This window comes from Heteronotia binoei, chromosome 4 (assembly GCF_032191835.1).
Source record: "Heteronotia binoei isolate CCM8104 ecotype False Entrance Well chromosome 4, APGP_CSIRO_Hbin_v1, whole genome shotgun sequence".
Taxonomy (NCBI): Eukaryota; Metazoa; Chordata; class Lepidosauria; order Squamata; family Gekkonidae; genus Heteronotia; species Heteronotia binoei.
This window is the reverse complement of record NC_083226.1, coordinates 13312357-13330619: the sequence shown is the minus strand read 5'-3', so window position 1 is coordinate 13330619 and position 18263 is coordinate 13312357. Positions and strand designations below refer to the sequence as shown.

Sequence of the window (18263 nt, the reverse complement as noted above, 5' to 3'; positions counted from 1 at the left end):
AAAAAGTCTGCCATGAAAACGTTGTGAAAGCAACGTCACCCCAGAGTTGGAAACGACTGGTGCTTGCACAGGGGATCTTTCCTTTTTCCTTGCCATTGCCTTCCCCAGTCATCTACACTTTTTTTTCCAAATTTTTCCGGTTTTTTTCTGGGCCTTCACATCTGCCTTGCCTGTCTTCTCCTGTTTCTGCACAGACGCTTAACAGATAGATCGTGCCCAAATTCCCATTCTTTTCCTTAATGGAACAAAATTATATTCATTAAATATGGTATTGAATGATGGGGAAGAAAAATCCTACAGGTTTCTCAAGTAAGTAGTGAAGGAACCTGAGCCTGCCTCCTGTCTTTTTAAGGATTCCTTCTACTAGAACGAAGAGCCCCGTGGCGCAGAGTGGTAAAGCTGCAGTACTGCAGTCCTAAGCTCTGCTCACGACCTGAGTTCGATCCTGGCGGAAGCTGGGTTTTCAGGTAGCTGGCTCGAGGTTGACTCAGCCTTCCATCCTTCCGAGGTCGGTCAAATGAGGACCCAGCTTGCTGGGGGGAAAGCGTAGATGACTGGGGAAGGCAATGGCAAACCACCCCGTAAAAAGTCTACCGTGAAAACGTTGTGAAAGCAACGTCACCCCAGAGTGGGAAACGACTGGTGTTTGAACAGAGAACCTTTCCTTTCCTTTCTGGGGGGAAAGCGTAGATGACTGGGGAAGGCAATGGCAAACCACCCTGTAAAAAGTCTACCGTGAAAACGCTGTGAAAGCAACGTCGCCCCAGAGTCGGAAACGACTGGTGCTTGCACAGGGGACTACCTTGACCTTTTTAGAGAAGTAGGGAAGGAGATGGCAGGCACAGCCAGCGCTCGTTTTTGGCTTAGTTGCACCTTCAGTTATGTTTCCAGGGCTATGTGATGGGCACTTGCAAAGAGGTCCTTTTCTGCCACCCCTTCCATTTGGATGCCACTTGACAGCAAATGCTGTAAGGGCACCTCATTCCAACTCCTGTCTCAGAGGGAAGCCACCTCCGCTAAGACCATCTTCAGTCGATCTTTCTTCAGGTCCTACAGAGATTAAAGGCGACAGGCACAGAAAGTTTGTTTTAAATGACTGAAACATTTTGGAGGCCACACGGAGTTAATTGTTGCATTTGTCATAGGAGAAACTCCCCGGCATCAGGATGATGGTTTTCCTATTGAAGGCACTGAAGGCCTGTTGGTAGTTGGACTGGCTGTGTGCTGGGGTGGAAAGGATGCTTATTACGTCTCATTGCAAGAAGAGGCAACTGAGCAAGCTGGTAAGGAAGGGTTTGCTAAAGGCTGGTGTATTTGCCCACAGCCCCTCTGTTGCACTACCAAATCCATATTGTAATTAACTAGACCAGGAGTCCCCAACCTTTTTGAACATGCGGGCATTTTTTAAAGCAGGAAGCCCTTTGCCTATTAGGCCACACCCCTCTGATGTAGCCAATCCTCCTGGAGCTTACAGTAGGCCCTGTAAGAAGAGTCCTGTAAGCTTATGGAGGATTGGCTACATCAGGGATGTGTGTGGCCTAAGATGCAAAGGAGTTCCTGCTACAAAAAAAGCCCTGGGTGGGCTCAACCTCAAAATGGCTGACAAAGTGTGTTTGGTACAGCCCCCAAAATTGCTGCTGGAGGAGGAGGTGGAGTCAGCCCCAAATGGCTGCTGGAGGAGGTGGAGTCAGCCCCAAATGGCTGCTGGAGGAAGTGGAATCAGCCCCAAAATGGCTACTGGAGGAGGTGGAGTCAGCCCCAAAATGACTGCTGAAGGAGGTGGAGTCAGCCCCAAAATGGCTGCTGGAGGAGGTGGAGTCAGCCCCAAAATGACTGCTGGAGGAGGTGGAGTCAGCCCCAAAATGGCTGCTGGAGGAGGTGGAGTCAGCCCCAAAATGGCTGCTGGAGGAGGTGGAGTCAGCCCCAAAACAGCTGCCGCAGCTTGCCTGCAGTCACACAGTGTAAGTCCATGTGCTGTGGTGGCAGCTGCTGCCAAAGCAACGCTTTTAAAAATCTGCTCAGCCAGTCATATCTCCGCACGCTGATCAGAAGCTCTGCTGGACAAAATCCCTTGGCGGGCTCCAGGAATGTTGTTGGCAGGCACCATGGCCCCCCGCGGGCACTGTGCGGAGGACCCGTGAACTAGACAGCTGTGGGGGTTTTAGTGGCAAGATTCCATTTCCGTGGGCCAGGATTAAAACAGGATGACAAAGCAGGACTTTTCTGAGGGGTCTGGAAGTGTTGATGTGGCTGAGGAGAAAAATCTGACACCCAACAATGTTCCCTCTAAGCTGTGGAGTATTGTGAGCAAAAATTCTACTTTGTGAGCTACTGGCACTAAAGTTGCGAGCCACTGCAAAAATTAGTTTGCTCTGGGGCCATTTTTCCTGAGCAAAGACAAAAATGTGTGAACCGGAGGCTACAAACCAGCGAGCTGCCTCACACTAACTCAGCTTAGAGGGAACACTCAGGGCCGGCTCCCCCGCTAGGCAAACTAGGGCGCTGGCAGGGCAGGGGCGACAAAATCAGCCTCCCCCTCGCAACCGCCTAGTTTGCCTCCCCTCGCACCACCTCCTCCTCCCTCCCTTCCCCACAGCATGTTAATTTCAAAGCCGGAATGGGTTCTAGTGCCACATTCCGGCTATCTAAAGCCCCCTCCCGCCTCCTTCTCCTCCCCCCATTCCCCACTGCATGTCAATTTCAGAGCCCCCCTCCCCCCAGCGATTGGAAAAACCATACCGCAGGGCCGTGCTCCCAGTCTGTCAGGAGCATGGGTCCCGTGACTGCTGATTCCTCCCCACTTCCTGGATCGAGAGGAGTCAGCTCAGCAGCCACAGGACTGCCCTTTCAGGACGCTGCTCCTGACAGACTGAGAGCGCGGCCCCATGGCGCGGTTTTTCCGATCGCTGGTGGGGGGTGGCTTTGAAATTAACATGCAGTGAGGAAGGGAGGGAGGAGAAGGAGGCGGGAGGTGGCTTTAGATAGCCGGAACAAACGCAGCACTAGAGCCCGTTCCGGCTTTGAAATTAACATGCTGTGGAGAAGGGAGGGAGAAGGCGCGGTGGGGGGGGGGCTGCGGAGTGGGGGGGGGCGCCAGGCAGCGAGTTGGCCTAGGGCGCCATGGGGTGTCGGGCCGCCCCTGGGAACACTGCACACAACCCAGCTCCAGGATAAATGAGTCAGCGCAAGATGACAGACCAGCAGAGAAACTGAGGGCCAGGCACTCTCAAAGGCCCAGAAAGTTGCGTAGTTTAAGGGGAGAGAGAGGACAGGTAGAAGTCAGACCCAGAAAAAACAAGTAAAGTTCAAGATCTTTATTCCAGCATCATAGGAAGGTATAGGCGTTGTCAGAACTGACTCTGCCTCCAGTTCCTCAGGCTTATAACCTTTTGCCCTGACCTTTACAATCCATGCCAAGCAGTAGCGGGGGTTTTTGCACAGGTTCCCTCCTACTCTATCATCACCGCAGGTGCTTATTATCTACCCCTTCGGACACATCTCCACCAGCTCCTTGACCTTGGTTGCATAGCAACATACGAGTTCCCGGACATGCCACCCTCCCTCTAGATAAGCGGCGGGGATGCTTCAAAGCGATCGGCTAGCATAGCAGCACAAGCGTTAGCATTGTATAACTGTGAGCAATTTAGATGCGTACGGCAAGAGAAACAAAGATGGAGTGACTCTTGACAGTAGGGACCAAGGATCTCAGATGGAAGAGGGAGAGAAAGGGTGGCAAAGAGACAGGAAGGAACAAGGGGCCTTCAGAACCTGTGAATGAGAAGGCTGAATTCAGAACCTGTGAATGAGAAGGCTGAATCCTCTTGGTGGGGAGGACCAATGAAACTTGTTCCAGCGGAGAGGCCCACAGAGTGCCAGAAAAGTCAAGCCCTTTTCGGTTCTTGCCCCAGTGGCGGAGAGAGCAATCATAATCGGGTGTACTCAGGTCTATTCGGGGCAGCCCACTCCAGGGGAAGTGTTCTTAGGGTGAGCTGTAAGCAAGCTAACATTTGCTCCTGCTGTTTTAGAAATCCGTGCCAGTTTGGCACCGCCTCCCCTGGATGAGAACCTGTCCGCGGCAGAGCGGCTGCGGCAACTTCAGCGCTGCCTGGAGGAGTCTGAGAGGGTGTTTTCGCTCGCCATGTACGACTTCATTCAGCACTACAAGACTCTCTTAAAGGCTTGTGACATCTCTTTGGCAGGCCGTTTCGAGGACCCAAAGGTTTAATTAAGAAGCCTTTTGTATTCCTTGCTCCGCTTATAGCCAGGCGTCATCCTGTAGACCAATTCTGATCACCACTTTGGGCTCTGGAGGCAATTTTCCTGGAGGCTTTTTTTTGTTTGTTGCCGTTTTCTGGGCATGGAGTAGCGGTCACTGGGGGCGGAGTAGAAGCTATTTGTGAATTTCCTGCATTGCGCAGGGGGTTGGACTAGATGACCCTGGAGGTACCTTCCAACTCTATGATTCTAATTCCCCACCCTCATACACATACCCTTCGATGTGGCAATGGTCACTTGACTGCCATAGCTCACCTCCACCCACAAATTATGCAGGAGTGAATTATGGCTTGTATTTTTCCATAATGGCATGGTGTGTCTCCTAAACGGTTAACCTCTGCAGGGATTCTGGGTTAATGTTCTGCTAGATTCCCCAAGTGATCTTGGGTTCAAGGTGCTGGAAATATAAAATATAAAGTTTGTCCCTGTATCATCTACAAGTCAGGTGTAAACTATACCGTGTGCTCAGTTTTACTGAAATTTTGCTTCAGGATTAGCCTGTTTGCTGTATGTGGAAATGTCCTTTTCAAATTTGGTTTGGGTTTGTTTGTTTTTAAAAAGAAACTGTATAGGCTACATTTTCTGAACGGTTTAGAAAACGCAACTAATACAAAGCACATAGAATCACGATATAGCGGATTAAAAATGGAGAGCTCGCAGCAGGGGTGCTGGTTTTTTTTCAGAAGGGAGATTGACGTTCAAATCCATTTTCTGCCATGAAGCTGCTTGTATGGCCTTTGAACACTTTGGCTGCAATCACACATGCTAAATAATGCAATTTCAATCAACTTTCAATGCACTTTCCAGCTGGGTTTTACTGTGTGAACTGGCAAAATCTGGTTTGAAAGTGCATTTAAAGTGGATTGAAATCACATTATTTAGCATGTGTGATCGCAGCTTCACACTTGGTCTAATCTACCTCAAAGAGTTGTGCGGAGAATATGGAAGGCGAGAGCACATTTTGCTTCTTATGATTGAAAAATAACAAGCATGTAAAAAATAAACTAAATGTGCTTCCTCTGTTCCATGCATGAAAGGGAGATGTGCTGCCTTCTTAGGTCTCATGACCTGATCCTTCAAGTAGTCATTATGCTGTATTTGATTAGCTTTGGCAGAGGTTTTCCAGCCACCTGTGCTCAAGCTGTTTTCCCAGTTACCTCAGCTGCAGCCTGTACAAAGGAAAAGGACACAACAATGCAGTGGACAGAGAGAGTGCCCAAGAGCCACTGTGACAGGGGTGAATCTCCTGGAATGACCAGTGAAGTCCATGCCGAAGTCCTTAAATGAACTCTGTAAACCAACACAATCCATGAATCCCTAGTGTGCTTGTGTGTGGTGGCAGGACTTATGGAGCAGTGTACTTTGTACCTTTTTAAGGTAATGATCATCTGACCATGGCAAGGGATACATAAGCTTGTTCTGCTGTCCTCAGGACATGTTTCCAGTCAAAACACAAGTCCAGAATAACAGTCTGTATATGTATCGGACCAGGAGCATACTGAGGCCCACAGTTGGCGTAGGCGTTGAGCTCCGTGTCGCAGTTGAGTTGGACAGGTCGTGGGTACTATACCAGCTCAATTAGCTTGGCACTCATAAGCAACAGAGTATTTGATCGATGACGTTCAGCGTCAGTTTTGTAACCGATAGTAATTTGTGCTGGATGCCTAGCAGAGTAAATAATCTTCACAGACACTTGCGCTCCCCCACGTCACCAGTCTGGGAGCGATGCCATACGGAGGAATCGGCTGGTTTGCCAGTATTCTCATCCAGGTATCGGTGATACCTGCCAGTACGCTTGCCACTTCCAAGGTTTACACTGCAGAGAATGGCTGCCGTATGTCGTCCATCTGGCATCAATCTGCATCAGCCCGTTTGTGGATTCCATTTACGTGGAGGGCCTCAACACTGTGAAAGGATTGATAGCCTCTTTCCTAGTGTGTTCTGTACTAGCAGCTGAGCCCGCTGCTGACAGGGAAGGATATCTTCATAATCTCTGCAGCTGGTCCTAGCTTTCACGAGATGGGTAGCCATGTTCGTCTGTCTAACAGTAGAAAAGTCAACATCAGAGAGAGGTCACTGGTGAGCCATTTCTGAGCGGGCGCCTGTTTGAAGTTAGTTGAGACTACATGTCCTTGGATGAAATATTGTGAGATTACTTTAGTGTTACAAGGAAGAGGCTTGTTGATACTGGTTAATTGTGAAGCCATTGGCCTGATCCAACATGGCTTCTCTTATGTCCTTATGTGACACAGAGTGTTGGACTGGATGGGCCATTGGCCTGATCCAACATGGCTTCTCTTATGTCCTTATGTGATACAGAGTGTTGGACTGGATGGGCCATTGGACTGATCCAACACGGCTTCTCTTATGTCCTTATGTGATACAGAGTGTTGGACTGGATGGGCCATTGGCCTGATCCAACATGGCTTCTCTTATGTTCTTATGTGACTCAGAGTGTTGGACTGGATGGGCCATTGGCCTGATCCAACATGGCTTCTCTTATGTTCATATGTGATACAGAGTGTTGGACTGGATGGGCCATTGGCCTGATCCAACATGGCTTCTCTTATGTCCTTATGTGACACAGAGTGTTGGACTGGATGGGCCATTGGCCTGATCCAACATGGCTTCTCTTATGTTCTTATGTGACACAGAGTGTTGGACTGGATGGGCCATTGGCCTGATCCAACATGGCTTCTCTTATGTCCTTATGTGATACAGAGTGTTGGACTGGATGGGCCATTGGCCTGATCCAACATGGCTTCTCTTATGTCCTTATGTGACACAGAGTGTTGGACTGGATGGGCCATTGGCCTGATCCAACATGGCTTCTCTTATGTTCTTATGTGACTCAGAGTGTTGGACTGGATGGGCCATTGGCCTGATCCAACAGGGCTTCTCTTATGTTCTTATGTGACACAGAGTGTTGGACTGGATGGGCCATTGGCCTGATCCAACATGGCTTCTCTTATGTTCTTATGTGACACAGAGTGTTGGACTGGATGGGCCATTGGCCTGATCCAACAGGGCTTCTCTTATGTTCTTATGTGACACAGAGTGTTGGACTGGATGGGCCATTGGCCTGATCCAACATGGCTTCTCTTATGTCCTTATGTGACACAGAGTGTTGGACTGGATGGGCCACTGGCCTGATCCAATAGGGCTTCTCTTATGTCCTTATGTGACACAGAGTGTTGGACTGGATGGGCCATTGGCCTGATCCAACATGGCTTCTCTTATGTTCTTATGTGACACAGAGTGTTGGACTGGATGGGCCATTGGCCTGATCCAACATGGCTTCTCTTATGTTCTTATGTGACACAGAGTGTTGGACTGGATGGGCCATTGGCCTGATCCAACATGGCTTCTCTTATGTCCTTATGTGATACAGAGTGTTGGACTGGATGGGCCATTGGCCTGATCCAACATGGCTTCTCTTATGTCCTTATGTGATACAGAGTGTTGGACTGGATGGACCATTGGCCTGATCCAACATGGCTTCTCTTATGTTCTTATGTGACACAGAGTGTTGGACTGGATGGGCCATTGGCCTGATCCAACATGGCTTCTCTTATGTCCTTATGTGACACAGAGTGTTGGACTGGATGGGCCACTGGCCTGATCCAACACGGCTTCTCTTATGTTCTTAAAGTTTGCGGCAGGGCAGGAGCTTTCATGAGTCGCGGCTCACTTCTTCAGACGCAGCCGGAATGTGAGCCCGTCTGTCCTCTACCTCGGAGAGTGGAGTGACTTCGGATACCGAATCACAACAGCGGGCAAATGACAATAGCAGGTGAATGACATGAATGCAAGATATGAGGACAGATGGACTCGCACCCTAGCTGTATCTGAAGAAGTGGACAGCGACTCACACAATCTCCTACCCTGCCACAAATTTTGTTCGTCTTTAAGGGCAACTGGACTTTTTCTCTCTTTTTACTAGCTTTCACAGTGTTCCCTACTAGATTTAGGTTTTCAGGCTAAGCAAGGACTCCATGAACATAACGACCTTGAAACAGGCATCATCTTCAGTTCCAAATCTTTGTGTTTGAGAGAGCTAGATACAAGTCCCAGTAGCACCTTAGAGACAAACAAGATCTCCAGGTTATAAGCCAGGGGTGGCCAAACATGCTTAAAGTAAGAGCCACATGGAAAAAATGTCAGATGGTTGAGAGCCACAAGACAAGAATGTCAAGATGTTTGAGAAGCACAAAATGCATTGTGCAGGTGGTTGGACTGAATGACTCTGGAGGTCCCTTCCAATTCTACGATTCTATGATTAGGAAGAACTTCCTGACTGTTAGAGCGATTCCTCAGTGGAACAGGCTTCCTCAGGAGATCGTGGGCTCTCCTTTTTTGGAGGTGTTTAAACAAAGGCTAGATGGCCATCTGACAGCAATGAGGATCCCGTGAATTTAGGGGGAGGTATTCATGAGTTCCCTGCATTGTGCAGGGGGTTGGACTAGATGACCCTGAAGATCTCTTCCAACTCTATGATTCTACCTCACAAGGTGCCTATTGTGGAGAGAGGAAGGGAAGACCATTGTAAGCCCCTTTTGAGAGTCCTCAGGGTTGAGAAAAGCAGGGTATAAAAACCCAACTCTTCTTCGTTGTTCCAGGTGGCCTGCTGGCTGCTAGATCCCGGGTCTAAAGAGCGCTCGCTTCACAACATGGTCACCAACTTCCTTCCCGAGGAACTGCCTTTGCTTGACGGCATTGGGACAGGCCAAGGAAGGCAGAGCCTGGGGCTCAGCGCTAGCGCCGATCAGACTGGGCGGTACAGGGCAGCCGTAGAGTCCGTGCTGGTCTTCCACGTCATGGATCAACTCAGCGCTCAGTTGCGCAACGATAACTTGCAAGGTATGCAGCCTGGAGTTTGTTGCCTTGGTATGTTTCAATGACATTAGTACCTGAGGTTGGTTTCACGTGGTGACTTCGGTAATGGAGGGCAGGGTGGTTCCCCACAATTCCCCTAAGCCTCACACACACACTAAAAAATGGCAGTGTGCACAATCGATTGTGACACAGCTGGTAAACTTTGCATTTGGGTGTGTTTGAATAGGGGATGTGGAACGGTATAGTCAGGGCTTGTTCTGTAGCAGGAACTCCTTTGCATATTAGGCCACACCCCTGATGTAGCCAATCCTCCAAGAGCTTACAGGGCTCTTAGTGCAGGGCCCAGAGATAGAATTCTTGCCGGGGCTCCTTTGCATATTAGGCCACACACCCCTGATGTAGCCAATCCTCCAAGAGCTTACAGGACTCTTAGCACAGGGCTTCCTGTAAGCTCTTGGAGGACTGGCTACATCAGGGGTGTGTGGCCTAATATGCAAAGGAGTTCCTGCTACAAAAACTCTGGATATAGTATTGGCAGTTTTTGGAAGCTGAGCAGGGTTGGCACTTGGATGGGAAACCATTTAGGAAGTGTTTGCAGAGAACGGTGATGGCAAACCACCTCTGCTTAACCCTAGCAAGTCACCGTTCAGTTGGCTGTTAACTTGACAGCACAATGTGGGGGCTGTCAGTGCATTGTGGGTACTGACAGCACATTTAACTTGGCATTTTTTTTTAAAGGGCAGGAAAGGGGAGAGGGACTTAACTCAAATGGTAGCAGAAGTGGAAGAGCTGAAAATGTTAGTTCACCAACTGGCACTAGGTACGGATCCAGCCACCGTTGAGAACTTGCTTGAGTGACAACTTAGTCTCGCTATCTCAGAATTCATTGCCAAGATGGTTTCCAGCCATGTGGCCCTTTACTGTGGAAGATACCTGAGACATTCAGACTGCCACACGGCCTACAGCCTCACAACTGCCACCCTCCATTTCCCCCTTTTGCTGACTTCCTCCAGCTATTAAGAGAACCAACTGTGTGCATTTCAGGTGTGTTGAAATGGCTGATGATGCGTCTCTCCAGCCTGTCCCAAGGCACCCTGCACAGGAAGATAACTAAGCCAAGCACCTGCGGAGGGCTGGGTCCATCTTATTGAAGGAGACAGGCTGTTGCCCTCTCGTAGGCAAGAAAGAGGGCCATTTCAACCACTTGCTTTTGAAAACAGAGGACATCTAGGTTTGCAGCCGGGAGGATCAGGCATGGAAAGAAATTCCGCTTTCATCAAATTTCCCCCACGGAGTGGAGGGGGGGAAGTATTGCCTTTGAACGTGGAAATTGGATCGGCATGGCCAGTTAAAGACGGAAGCTGATCAAGGCTGCGTTTCCTTCTGCTTCGCAAGCCGTAGCCTCCTTATTGTCCAAGTGACCTGACCCTCCTCTTCGGTCCTCCTCTGTGCTTTGCAACCCTGAACTTATATCTCTTCTCGCCCTGCTTATGTCTCCCGTTTGTTTTGTCCCAGACATTTTCCATAAGGTGGAGATGCCGAATCAGTATTGCTTGGCTTTGCTGGAGCTCAACGGCATGGGTTTTAGCACAGTGGAGTGCGAGACTCAGAAGCACGTCATGCAAGCCAAGCTGAACGAGATTGAGAATCGGATATACCAGCTGGCTGGACGCACTTTCTCCTTAACCAGCCCTGACGACATTGCTGAGGTACTGGTGTAACTGGGGAAAGAGCATTGCGCTACGAGCCCAATAAGGATCAGGCCTTTACATCATTTTTAAACCACTTTCATAGAATCATGGAGTTGGAAGGGACCTCCAGGGTCATCTAGTCCAACCCCCTGCACAATGCAGGACACTCACAAACACCTCCCCCTAAATTCATAGGATCTGCATTGCTGTCAGATGGCCATCTAGCCTCGGTTTAAAAACCTCCAAGGAAGTAGAGCCCACCACCTCCCGAGGAAGCCTGTTCCACTGAGAAATCGCTCTAACGGTCAGGAAGTTCTTCCTAATGTTGAGCCGGAAACTCTTTTGATTTAATTTCAACCCATTGGTTCTGGTCGTCACAGAAAACAATTCCACCCCATCCTCTAGATGACAGCCCTTCAAGGACTTGAAGATGGTGATCATATCACCTCTCAGCCGCCTCCTCTCCAGGCTAAACATCCCCAGCTCCTTCAACCTTTTTCACAGGACTTTTCAGGTGGAAATCAGAGTGGGAAATGAGTTCAAATTTAGGCAAGAAGCACCAATACAAACTGTGGTGGTATGTAACTCTGGTCCTTTTTTGTCCCCATGTCTGAGATGTATCTTTTAATCATCACTATCGGTAGTTATGTGAATCTCCAGTATAATTACAACCAAAATACTTTCCCTTGTACTTTCCTTCCTTTAAAAAAGACATTTACATCTCAGTAATTAAAATGGAGCTTAGTATTCCCTGCAAAATAGAAGTTAAGGATCAGAGTTCATTCAAGTGTCCTTTCTTGTTACGATCGACTTAATGGCAGTACTTCTCCTTAATTGGCTTTTTAATTATCTGGCCCAAAAAACCACAGTGTAGCTAAAGAGGGGGTTGTTCCAGGGTCTGCCGCAGTTGTGCTGAGGCTGCCCAGCTGATGTCTTGGCTTCTTCCAGGTGTTGTTTTTGGAACAGAAGCTGCCACCAGATGGCAGGTCTCATGCGCAGCAGAGCCGGAAAACATTGGGCTATACCCGAAGGACCGCCACAAACGGAAACCGAGTCCGACTGGCCAAGCAGTTCAGCACTACCAAGGTACAGTTTTTAGTAGAGCCAGTTTCTGATCCCAAAAGTAGCAGCAGATTGCCAGTGTTTGGACGCACTTGTCAGTCAGAGCCTTGGAAGGCAAACAAGTGCAAAACCTAACTCAAACAGAACACAGTATCTTATCCCAAAACACTGTAATGCTGGGCAACATCAATTACCGTGATTGTGGATTATGATTTGCTTTGGGCTCCGGTTTTGGAATTCTTTGGGAATATTACCTTCACGCCTAACAGAACAAATTACAGGCTATCTCTTAATTCTTAATACCTAGGATATTATGCATTGTTTTTGTAAATTGTTTGTTATATGCTTCCAATGATCTAAATTGGATTCTTGTATGTTAGATTTATATTTCTGTTACTTATTTTCCCTATGTTCTCTGTGTTCCCTTTGTACTGGATTTGATTTGATAAAATCAAATCTATTCAATTAAAAAAAAAACAACCTCCAAGGAAGAAGAGCCCACCACATCCTGAGGAATCCTGTTCCACTGAGGAATCGCTCTAACGGTCAGGAAGTTCTTTCTCATGTTGAGCCAGAAACTCTTTTGGTTTAATTTAAACCCATTGGTTCCAGTCCTACCTTCTGGGGCCACAGAAAACAATTCCACACCATCCTCTAGATGACAGCCCTTCAAGTACTTGAAGATGGTGATCATATCACTTCTCAGCCACCTCCTCTCCAGGCTAAACATCCCCAGCTCCTTCAACCTTTCCTCATAGGACTTGGTCTCCAGACCCTTCACCATCTTTGTCACCCTCCTTGTAGATTGTAGGTTGTAGATTTGACTCAGAAAGAACTCCGGTTTTCTGGGTTATACCTCTGAGGATGCCAGTCACATGTTAGATTACGCAGAGAAGCCACTGAAATCCCGAAACATAAACACAATTTCAACAGGAAGGCGTGAAGTTTAAAAATGAATAGGGCCTGGCTTCCAGTCCGGAAAAACACAAAATGCCCTACAGCTTACAACAGCACTACAGATAAGATTAGAATTTCAGTAGTCAATCCATATATAAACGAACCCCTTCAGGTAAGCTCCTCCATTAGCATGGATGCTCCCACATTAGCATGGATGCTCCCACTCAGCCCTACCCCACGTTCCTTAGTAGATATAAATTACCTGCCTACCATTTTCTTCTCAGTTTGACTCAGAAAGAACTCTGGTTTTCTGGGTTATACCTCTGAGGATGCCAGTCACAGTTTCTGGCAAAATGTCAGGTCTCACAAGACCACGGCCACACCGCCCGGAAAATCTACAACCTACAAGGAGCCGGAGGGTGACAAAGATGGTGAAGGGTCTGGAGACCAAGTCCAATGAGGAAAGGTTGAAGGAGCTGGGGATGTTTAGCCTGGAGAGGAGGCAGCTGAGAGGCGATAGGATCACCATCTTCAAGTACTTGAAGGGCTGTCATCTAGAGGATGGTGTGGAATTGTTTTCTGTGACCCCGGAAAGTAGGACTGGAACCAATGGGTTTAAATTAAACCAAAAGAGTTTCCGGCTCAACATTAGAAAGAACTTCCTGACCGTTAGAGCAATTCCTCAGTGGAACAGGATTCCTCGGGATGTGGTGGGCTCTCCTTCCTTGGAGGTTTTTAAACAGGCTAAGAGCCCTGTGGCGCAGAGTGTTAAAGCTGCAGTACTGCAGTCCTAAGCTCTGCTCAGGACCTGAGTTTGATCTCCAGCAGAAGCTGGTTCAGGTAGCCAGCTCGAGGTTGACTCAGCCTTCTGTCTTTCCGAGGTCAGGAAAATGAGTACCCGGCTTGCTGGGGGGGAAATGTAGATGACTGGGGAAGGCAATGGCAAACGACCCCGTAAAAAGTCTGCTGTGAAAACGTCACCCCAGAGTCGGAAAAGGTGCTTGCACAGGGGACCTTTCCTTTCCAGATGGCCATCTGACAGCGATGAAGATCCTGTGAATTTGGGTAGGTATTTGTGGGTTTCCTGCACTGTGCAGGGGGTTGGACTAGATGACCCTGGAGGTCCCTTCTGACTCTAGGATTCTAGCCACCAAAGCGCAAAACCCATCAGAGGAGTTTTGAATGGCCGAGTGAAATCAGAGAAAGAGAAGACGACAGCTTAGACGTCTTGGAGTTCCATAAGCTCTCGTTTGCCTCGTCCGCCACCATGGCTGATATCTTCACAGCACCGCTGTGCAAGCACGTGACCTGGTGGATTCAAATCCCCCCTCTACCCTGAAGCTTGTTGCCTAGCCTTGGGCCGCTCACGTTTTCTCCGCCCGGCTGACCTCACGGGATTGTTCTTAAGGATAAAATGGGGAGGGGGGGGAGTCCTGCTCGCTGCTCCGAGTTCCTTGGAGGAAGGGTGGAATCAAAAAGCCAACTAGAGCAGGGGTCCCCAAACCCCCCAGTCTGTTGACCGGTCCGTGTATTTCATCGGTTAAGGATGCATCACGTGAAGAAGTACTTGGTTTAATTTGTAACGCCGTTCTTGGCAAGGCAGCAGGAGGGAGAAGTTCAGCGTCTGTTGCTCTGGACCGGGAGAAGGGGGCTGCTGCCCCCCTGTTCACCGCCAGCCCTTCAAGAAGAAGATGATGCTGGATTTATATCCCGCCCTATACTCTGAATCTCAGAGCGGCTTACAGTCTCCTTTACCTTCCTCCCCCACAACAGACACCCTGTGAGGTGGGTGGGGCTGAGAGGGCTCTCACAGCAGCTGCCCTTTCAAGGACAGAGTCTCAGAGCAGCTCACAATCTCCTTTCCCTTCCTCCCCCACAACAGACACCCTGTGAGGTGGATGGAGCTGAGAGGACTCTCATAGCAGCTGCCCATTCAAGGACAGAGTCTCAGAAAGGCCTACAATCTCCTTTCCCTTCCTCCCCCACAACAGACACCCTGTGAGGTGGGTGGGGCTGAGAGGGCTCTCACAGCAGCTGCCCTTTCAAGGACAGAGTCTCAGAGCGGCCTACAATCTCCTTTCCCTTCCTCCCCCACAACAGACACCCTGTGAGGTGGGTGGGGCTGAGAGGGCTCTCACAGCAGCTGCCCTTTCAAGGACAGAGTCTCAGAGCGGCCTACAATCTCCTTTCCCTTCCTCCCCCACAACAGACACCCTGTGAGGTGGGTGGGGCTGAGAGGGCTCCCACAGCAGCTGCCCTTTCAAGGACAGAGTCTCAGAACGGCCTACAATCTCCTTTACCCTCCTCCCCCACAACAGACACCCTGTGAGGTGAGTGGGGCTGAGAGAGCTCTCACAGCAGCTGCCCTTTCAAGGACAGAGTCTCAGAACGGCCTACAATCTCCTTTACCCTCCTCCCCCACAACAGACACCCTGTGAGGTGGGTGGGGCTGAGAGGGCTCTCACAGCAGCTGCCCTTTCAAGGACAGAGTCTCAGAACGGCCTACAATCTCCTTTCCCTTCCTCCCCCACAACAGACACCCTGTGAGGTGGGTGGGGCTGGAGAGGGCTCTCACAGCAGCTGCCCTTTCAAGAACAGAGTCTCAGAACGGCCTACAATCTCCTTTCCCTTCCTCCCCCACAACAGACACCCTGTGAGGTGCATGGGGCTGAGAGGGCTCTCACAGCAGCTGCCCCTTCAAGGACAGAGTCTCAGAACGGCCTACAATCTCCTTTCCCTTCCTCCCCCACAACAGACACCCTGTGAAGTGAGTGGGGCTGAGAGGGCTCTCACAGCAGCTGCCCCTTCAAGGACAGAGTCTCAGAACGGCCTACAATCTCCTTTCCCTTCCTCCCCCACAACAGACACCCTGTGAGGTGGGTGGGGCTGAGAGGGCTCTCACAGCAGCTGCCCTTTCAAGGACAGAGTCTCAGAGAGGCCTTCAGTCTCCTTTACCTTCCTCCTCCACAACAGACACCCTGTGAGGTGCGTGGGGCTGAGAGGGCTCTCACAGCAGCTGCCCCTTCAAGGACAGAGTCTCAGAACGGCCTACAATCTCCTTTCCCTTCCTCCCCCACAACAGACACCCTGTGAGGTGAGTGGGGCTGAGAGAGCTCTCACAGCAGCTGCCCTTTCAAGGACAGAGTCTCAGAACGGCCTACAATCTCCTTTCCCTTCCTCCCCCACAACAGACACCCTGTGAGGTGGGTGGGGCTGAGAGGGCTCTCACAGCAGCTGCCCTTTCAAGGACAGGGTCTCAGAACGGCCTACAATCTCCTTTCCCTTCCTCCCCCACAACAGACACCCTGTGAGGTGAGTGGGGCTGAGAGGGCTCTCACAGCAGCTGCCCCTTCAAGGACAGAGTCTCAGAACGGCCTACAATCTCCTTTCCCTTCCTCCCCCACAACAGACACCCTGTGAGGTGAGTGGGGCTGAGAGAGCTCTCACAGCAGCTGCCCTTTCAAGGACAGAGTCTCAGAGCGGCCTACAATCTCCTTTCCCTTCCTCCCCCACAACAGACACCCTGTGAGGTGGGTGGGGCTGAGAGGGCTCTCACAGCAGCTGCCCTTTCAAGGACAGAGTCTCAGAACGGCCTACAATCTCCTTTCCCTTCCTCCCCCACAACAGACACCCTGTGAGGTGGGTGGGGCTGAGAGGGCTCTCACAGCAGCTGCCCTTTCGAGGACAGAGTCTCAGAACGGCCTACAATCTCCTTTCCCTTCCTCCCCCACAACAGACACCCTGTGAGGTGGATGGGGCTGAGAGGGCTCTCCCAGAAGCTGCCCTTTCAAGGACAACTCCTATGAGAGCTGCGGCTGACCTGAAGTCACTCCAGCAGCTGCAAGTGGAGGAGTGGGGAATCAAGCCCAGTTCTTCCAGATAAGAGTCTGCGCACTCAGGCCCGGCGCGTGGGGTTCTGCCCTCCCCCAGTTCATGTTTTGTGTGCACGCGGCCTGATGACGTCACCCAGCGCATCCCCTCCACAGCGCTTGCCAAGTTCAGCAGGCACCGCGGCTGAGCAGTGCTGTTTCTTCTCGGCTTAAAGGGGTCGGGAAAACTTCCGCGACCCCTTAAAGCCAAAACAGTCAGTACTTCCCCTCCGAGTTCGGCAAGCACTGCGGACGGGAAGCGAGGCTCGGGACGCCGCAAGTGGGGAGGGGGCACCCTGCCCCTGCTGGGAGCTAGTGTCCTAGGCGTTTGCCTACTCCCACGCTCTGGGCCTGTGCGCACTTAACCACTCCACCAAACTGGCTCTCAAGGAGGAAAGCATGTTTGTCTGGGCTTTTCTTGAACTTGCAGGGGCAAGGGCCACGTTCAGGATGTAGAAAGGACAGGAGAATGCTGAGATTAACTGTTTTCCACCCTCAGCAGCCCTTGCCCTCATCCTGCCTGTTGAGAAGCGGCCAAGAGGAGTGTTCCTGAAGGTGGCCACCCTGAGCCAGAGTCTAAGCATCCGGGCTGTGTGGTATTCTACGGGACTCCGCCTCCAGGAGTGCAGTTTTCCAGGGTTGCCCCCAGGGTTTGCATGTTAAAATTAATATCATGGGGAGAGGCCCTCCTGGTTGCCCTGCCGATCAAAGAAGCTCATTTGGTGTGAATACGCAGGACACGGCCTTTTCAGTGGCAGCCCCGTGTTTGTGGAACAACCTCCCCAAGTAGGTGACACCTGGCTCCCTCACTTTCAGTCTTCAGGAGGCAGCTGAAGGTGATCTTGTTTAGGAACGTGTTTAAATAAAGTAGTCCTAAATTGCGGTTTTAAAATTTTTTATGTGTTTTTAATGTAAATCTTTTTATGTACTTTATTTCTCCGGTAAGCTCCATCGAGCTCTGTAAAGAAGAAAGGAAAGGCCCCGGTGCAAGCACCAGTTGTTTCCGAATCTGGGGTGCCATTGCTTTCACAACGTTTTCACGGCAGACTTTTTACGGGGTGGTTTGCCATTGCCTTCCCCAGTCATCTATGCTTTCCCCCCAGCAAGCTGGGGACTCATTTTACCGACCTCGGAAGGATGGAAGGCTGAGTCAACCTTGGGCCGGCTACCTGAATCCAGCTTCCGCCGGAATCAAACTCAGGTCGTGAGCAGAGAGTTCAGACCACAGTACTGCAGTACTGCTGCTTTACCACTCTGCGCCACGGGGCCGCCTTGTAAGGAAGAAAGGCAGCAATTAAATGTTTTCTAAGTTTCATATGGAGATGACGAGAAGATAGGAATGGGCTTGCCCTGTCATTAATTTCTGTAGCAATCTTTTTATTATTATTTTTACACATTTAAAAAACTTTATAGGAGGAGCCCCGTGGCTCAGAATGGTAAAGCTGCAGTACTGCAGTCCTAAACTCTGCTCACGACCTGAGTTCGATTTCTGCGGAAGCTGGGTTCAGGTAGCCAGCTCGAGGTTGACTCAGCCTTCCATCCTTCCAAGGTCGATAAAATGAGTACCCAGCTTGCTGGGGGGAAAGTGTAGATGACTGGGGAAGGCAATGGCAAACCACCTCCTGAAAAGGCT

General features: G+C 50.2%; 1 protein-coding gene across 1 annotated transcript in view; it reads left to right on the top strand.

Annotated features, from left to right (window-relative positions):
* The window catches only part of POLQ (DNA polymerase theta), a 75353-nt gene that overhangs the window by 41598 nt on the left and 15492 nt on the right, over positions 1 to 18263 (top strand). The window contains exons 17-21 of the mRNA XM_060236304.1: positions 1146 to 1283; positions 4026 to 4219; positions 8895 to 9135; positions 10627 to 10820; positions 11751 to 11888. Of these exons, the coding sequence (XP_060092287.1) occupies positions 1146 to 1283; positions 4026 to 4219; positions 8895 to 9135; positions 10627 to 10820; positions 11751 to 11888 (905 nt within the window). The remainder of the gene's footprint in view (positions 1 to 1145; positions 1284 to 4025; positions 4220 to 8894; positions 9136 to 10626; positions 10821 to 11750; positions 11889 to 18263) is intronic.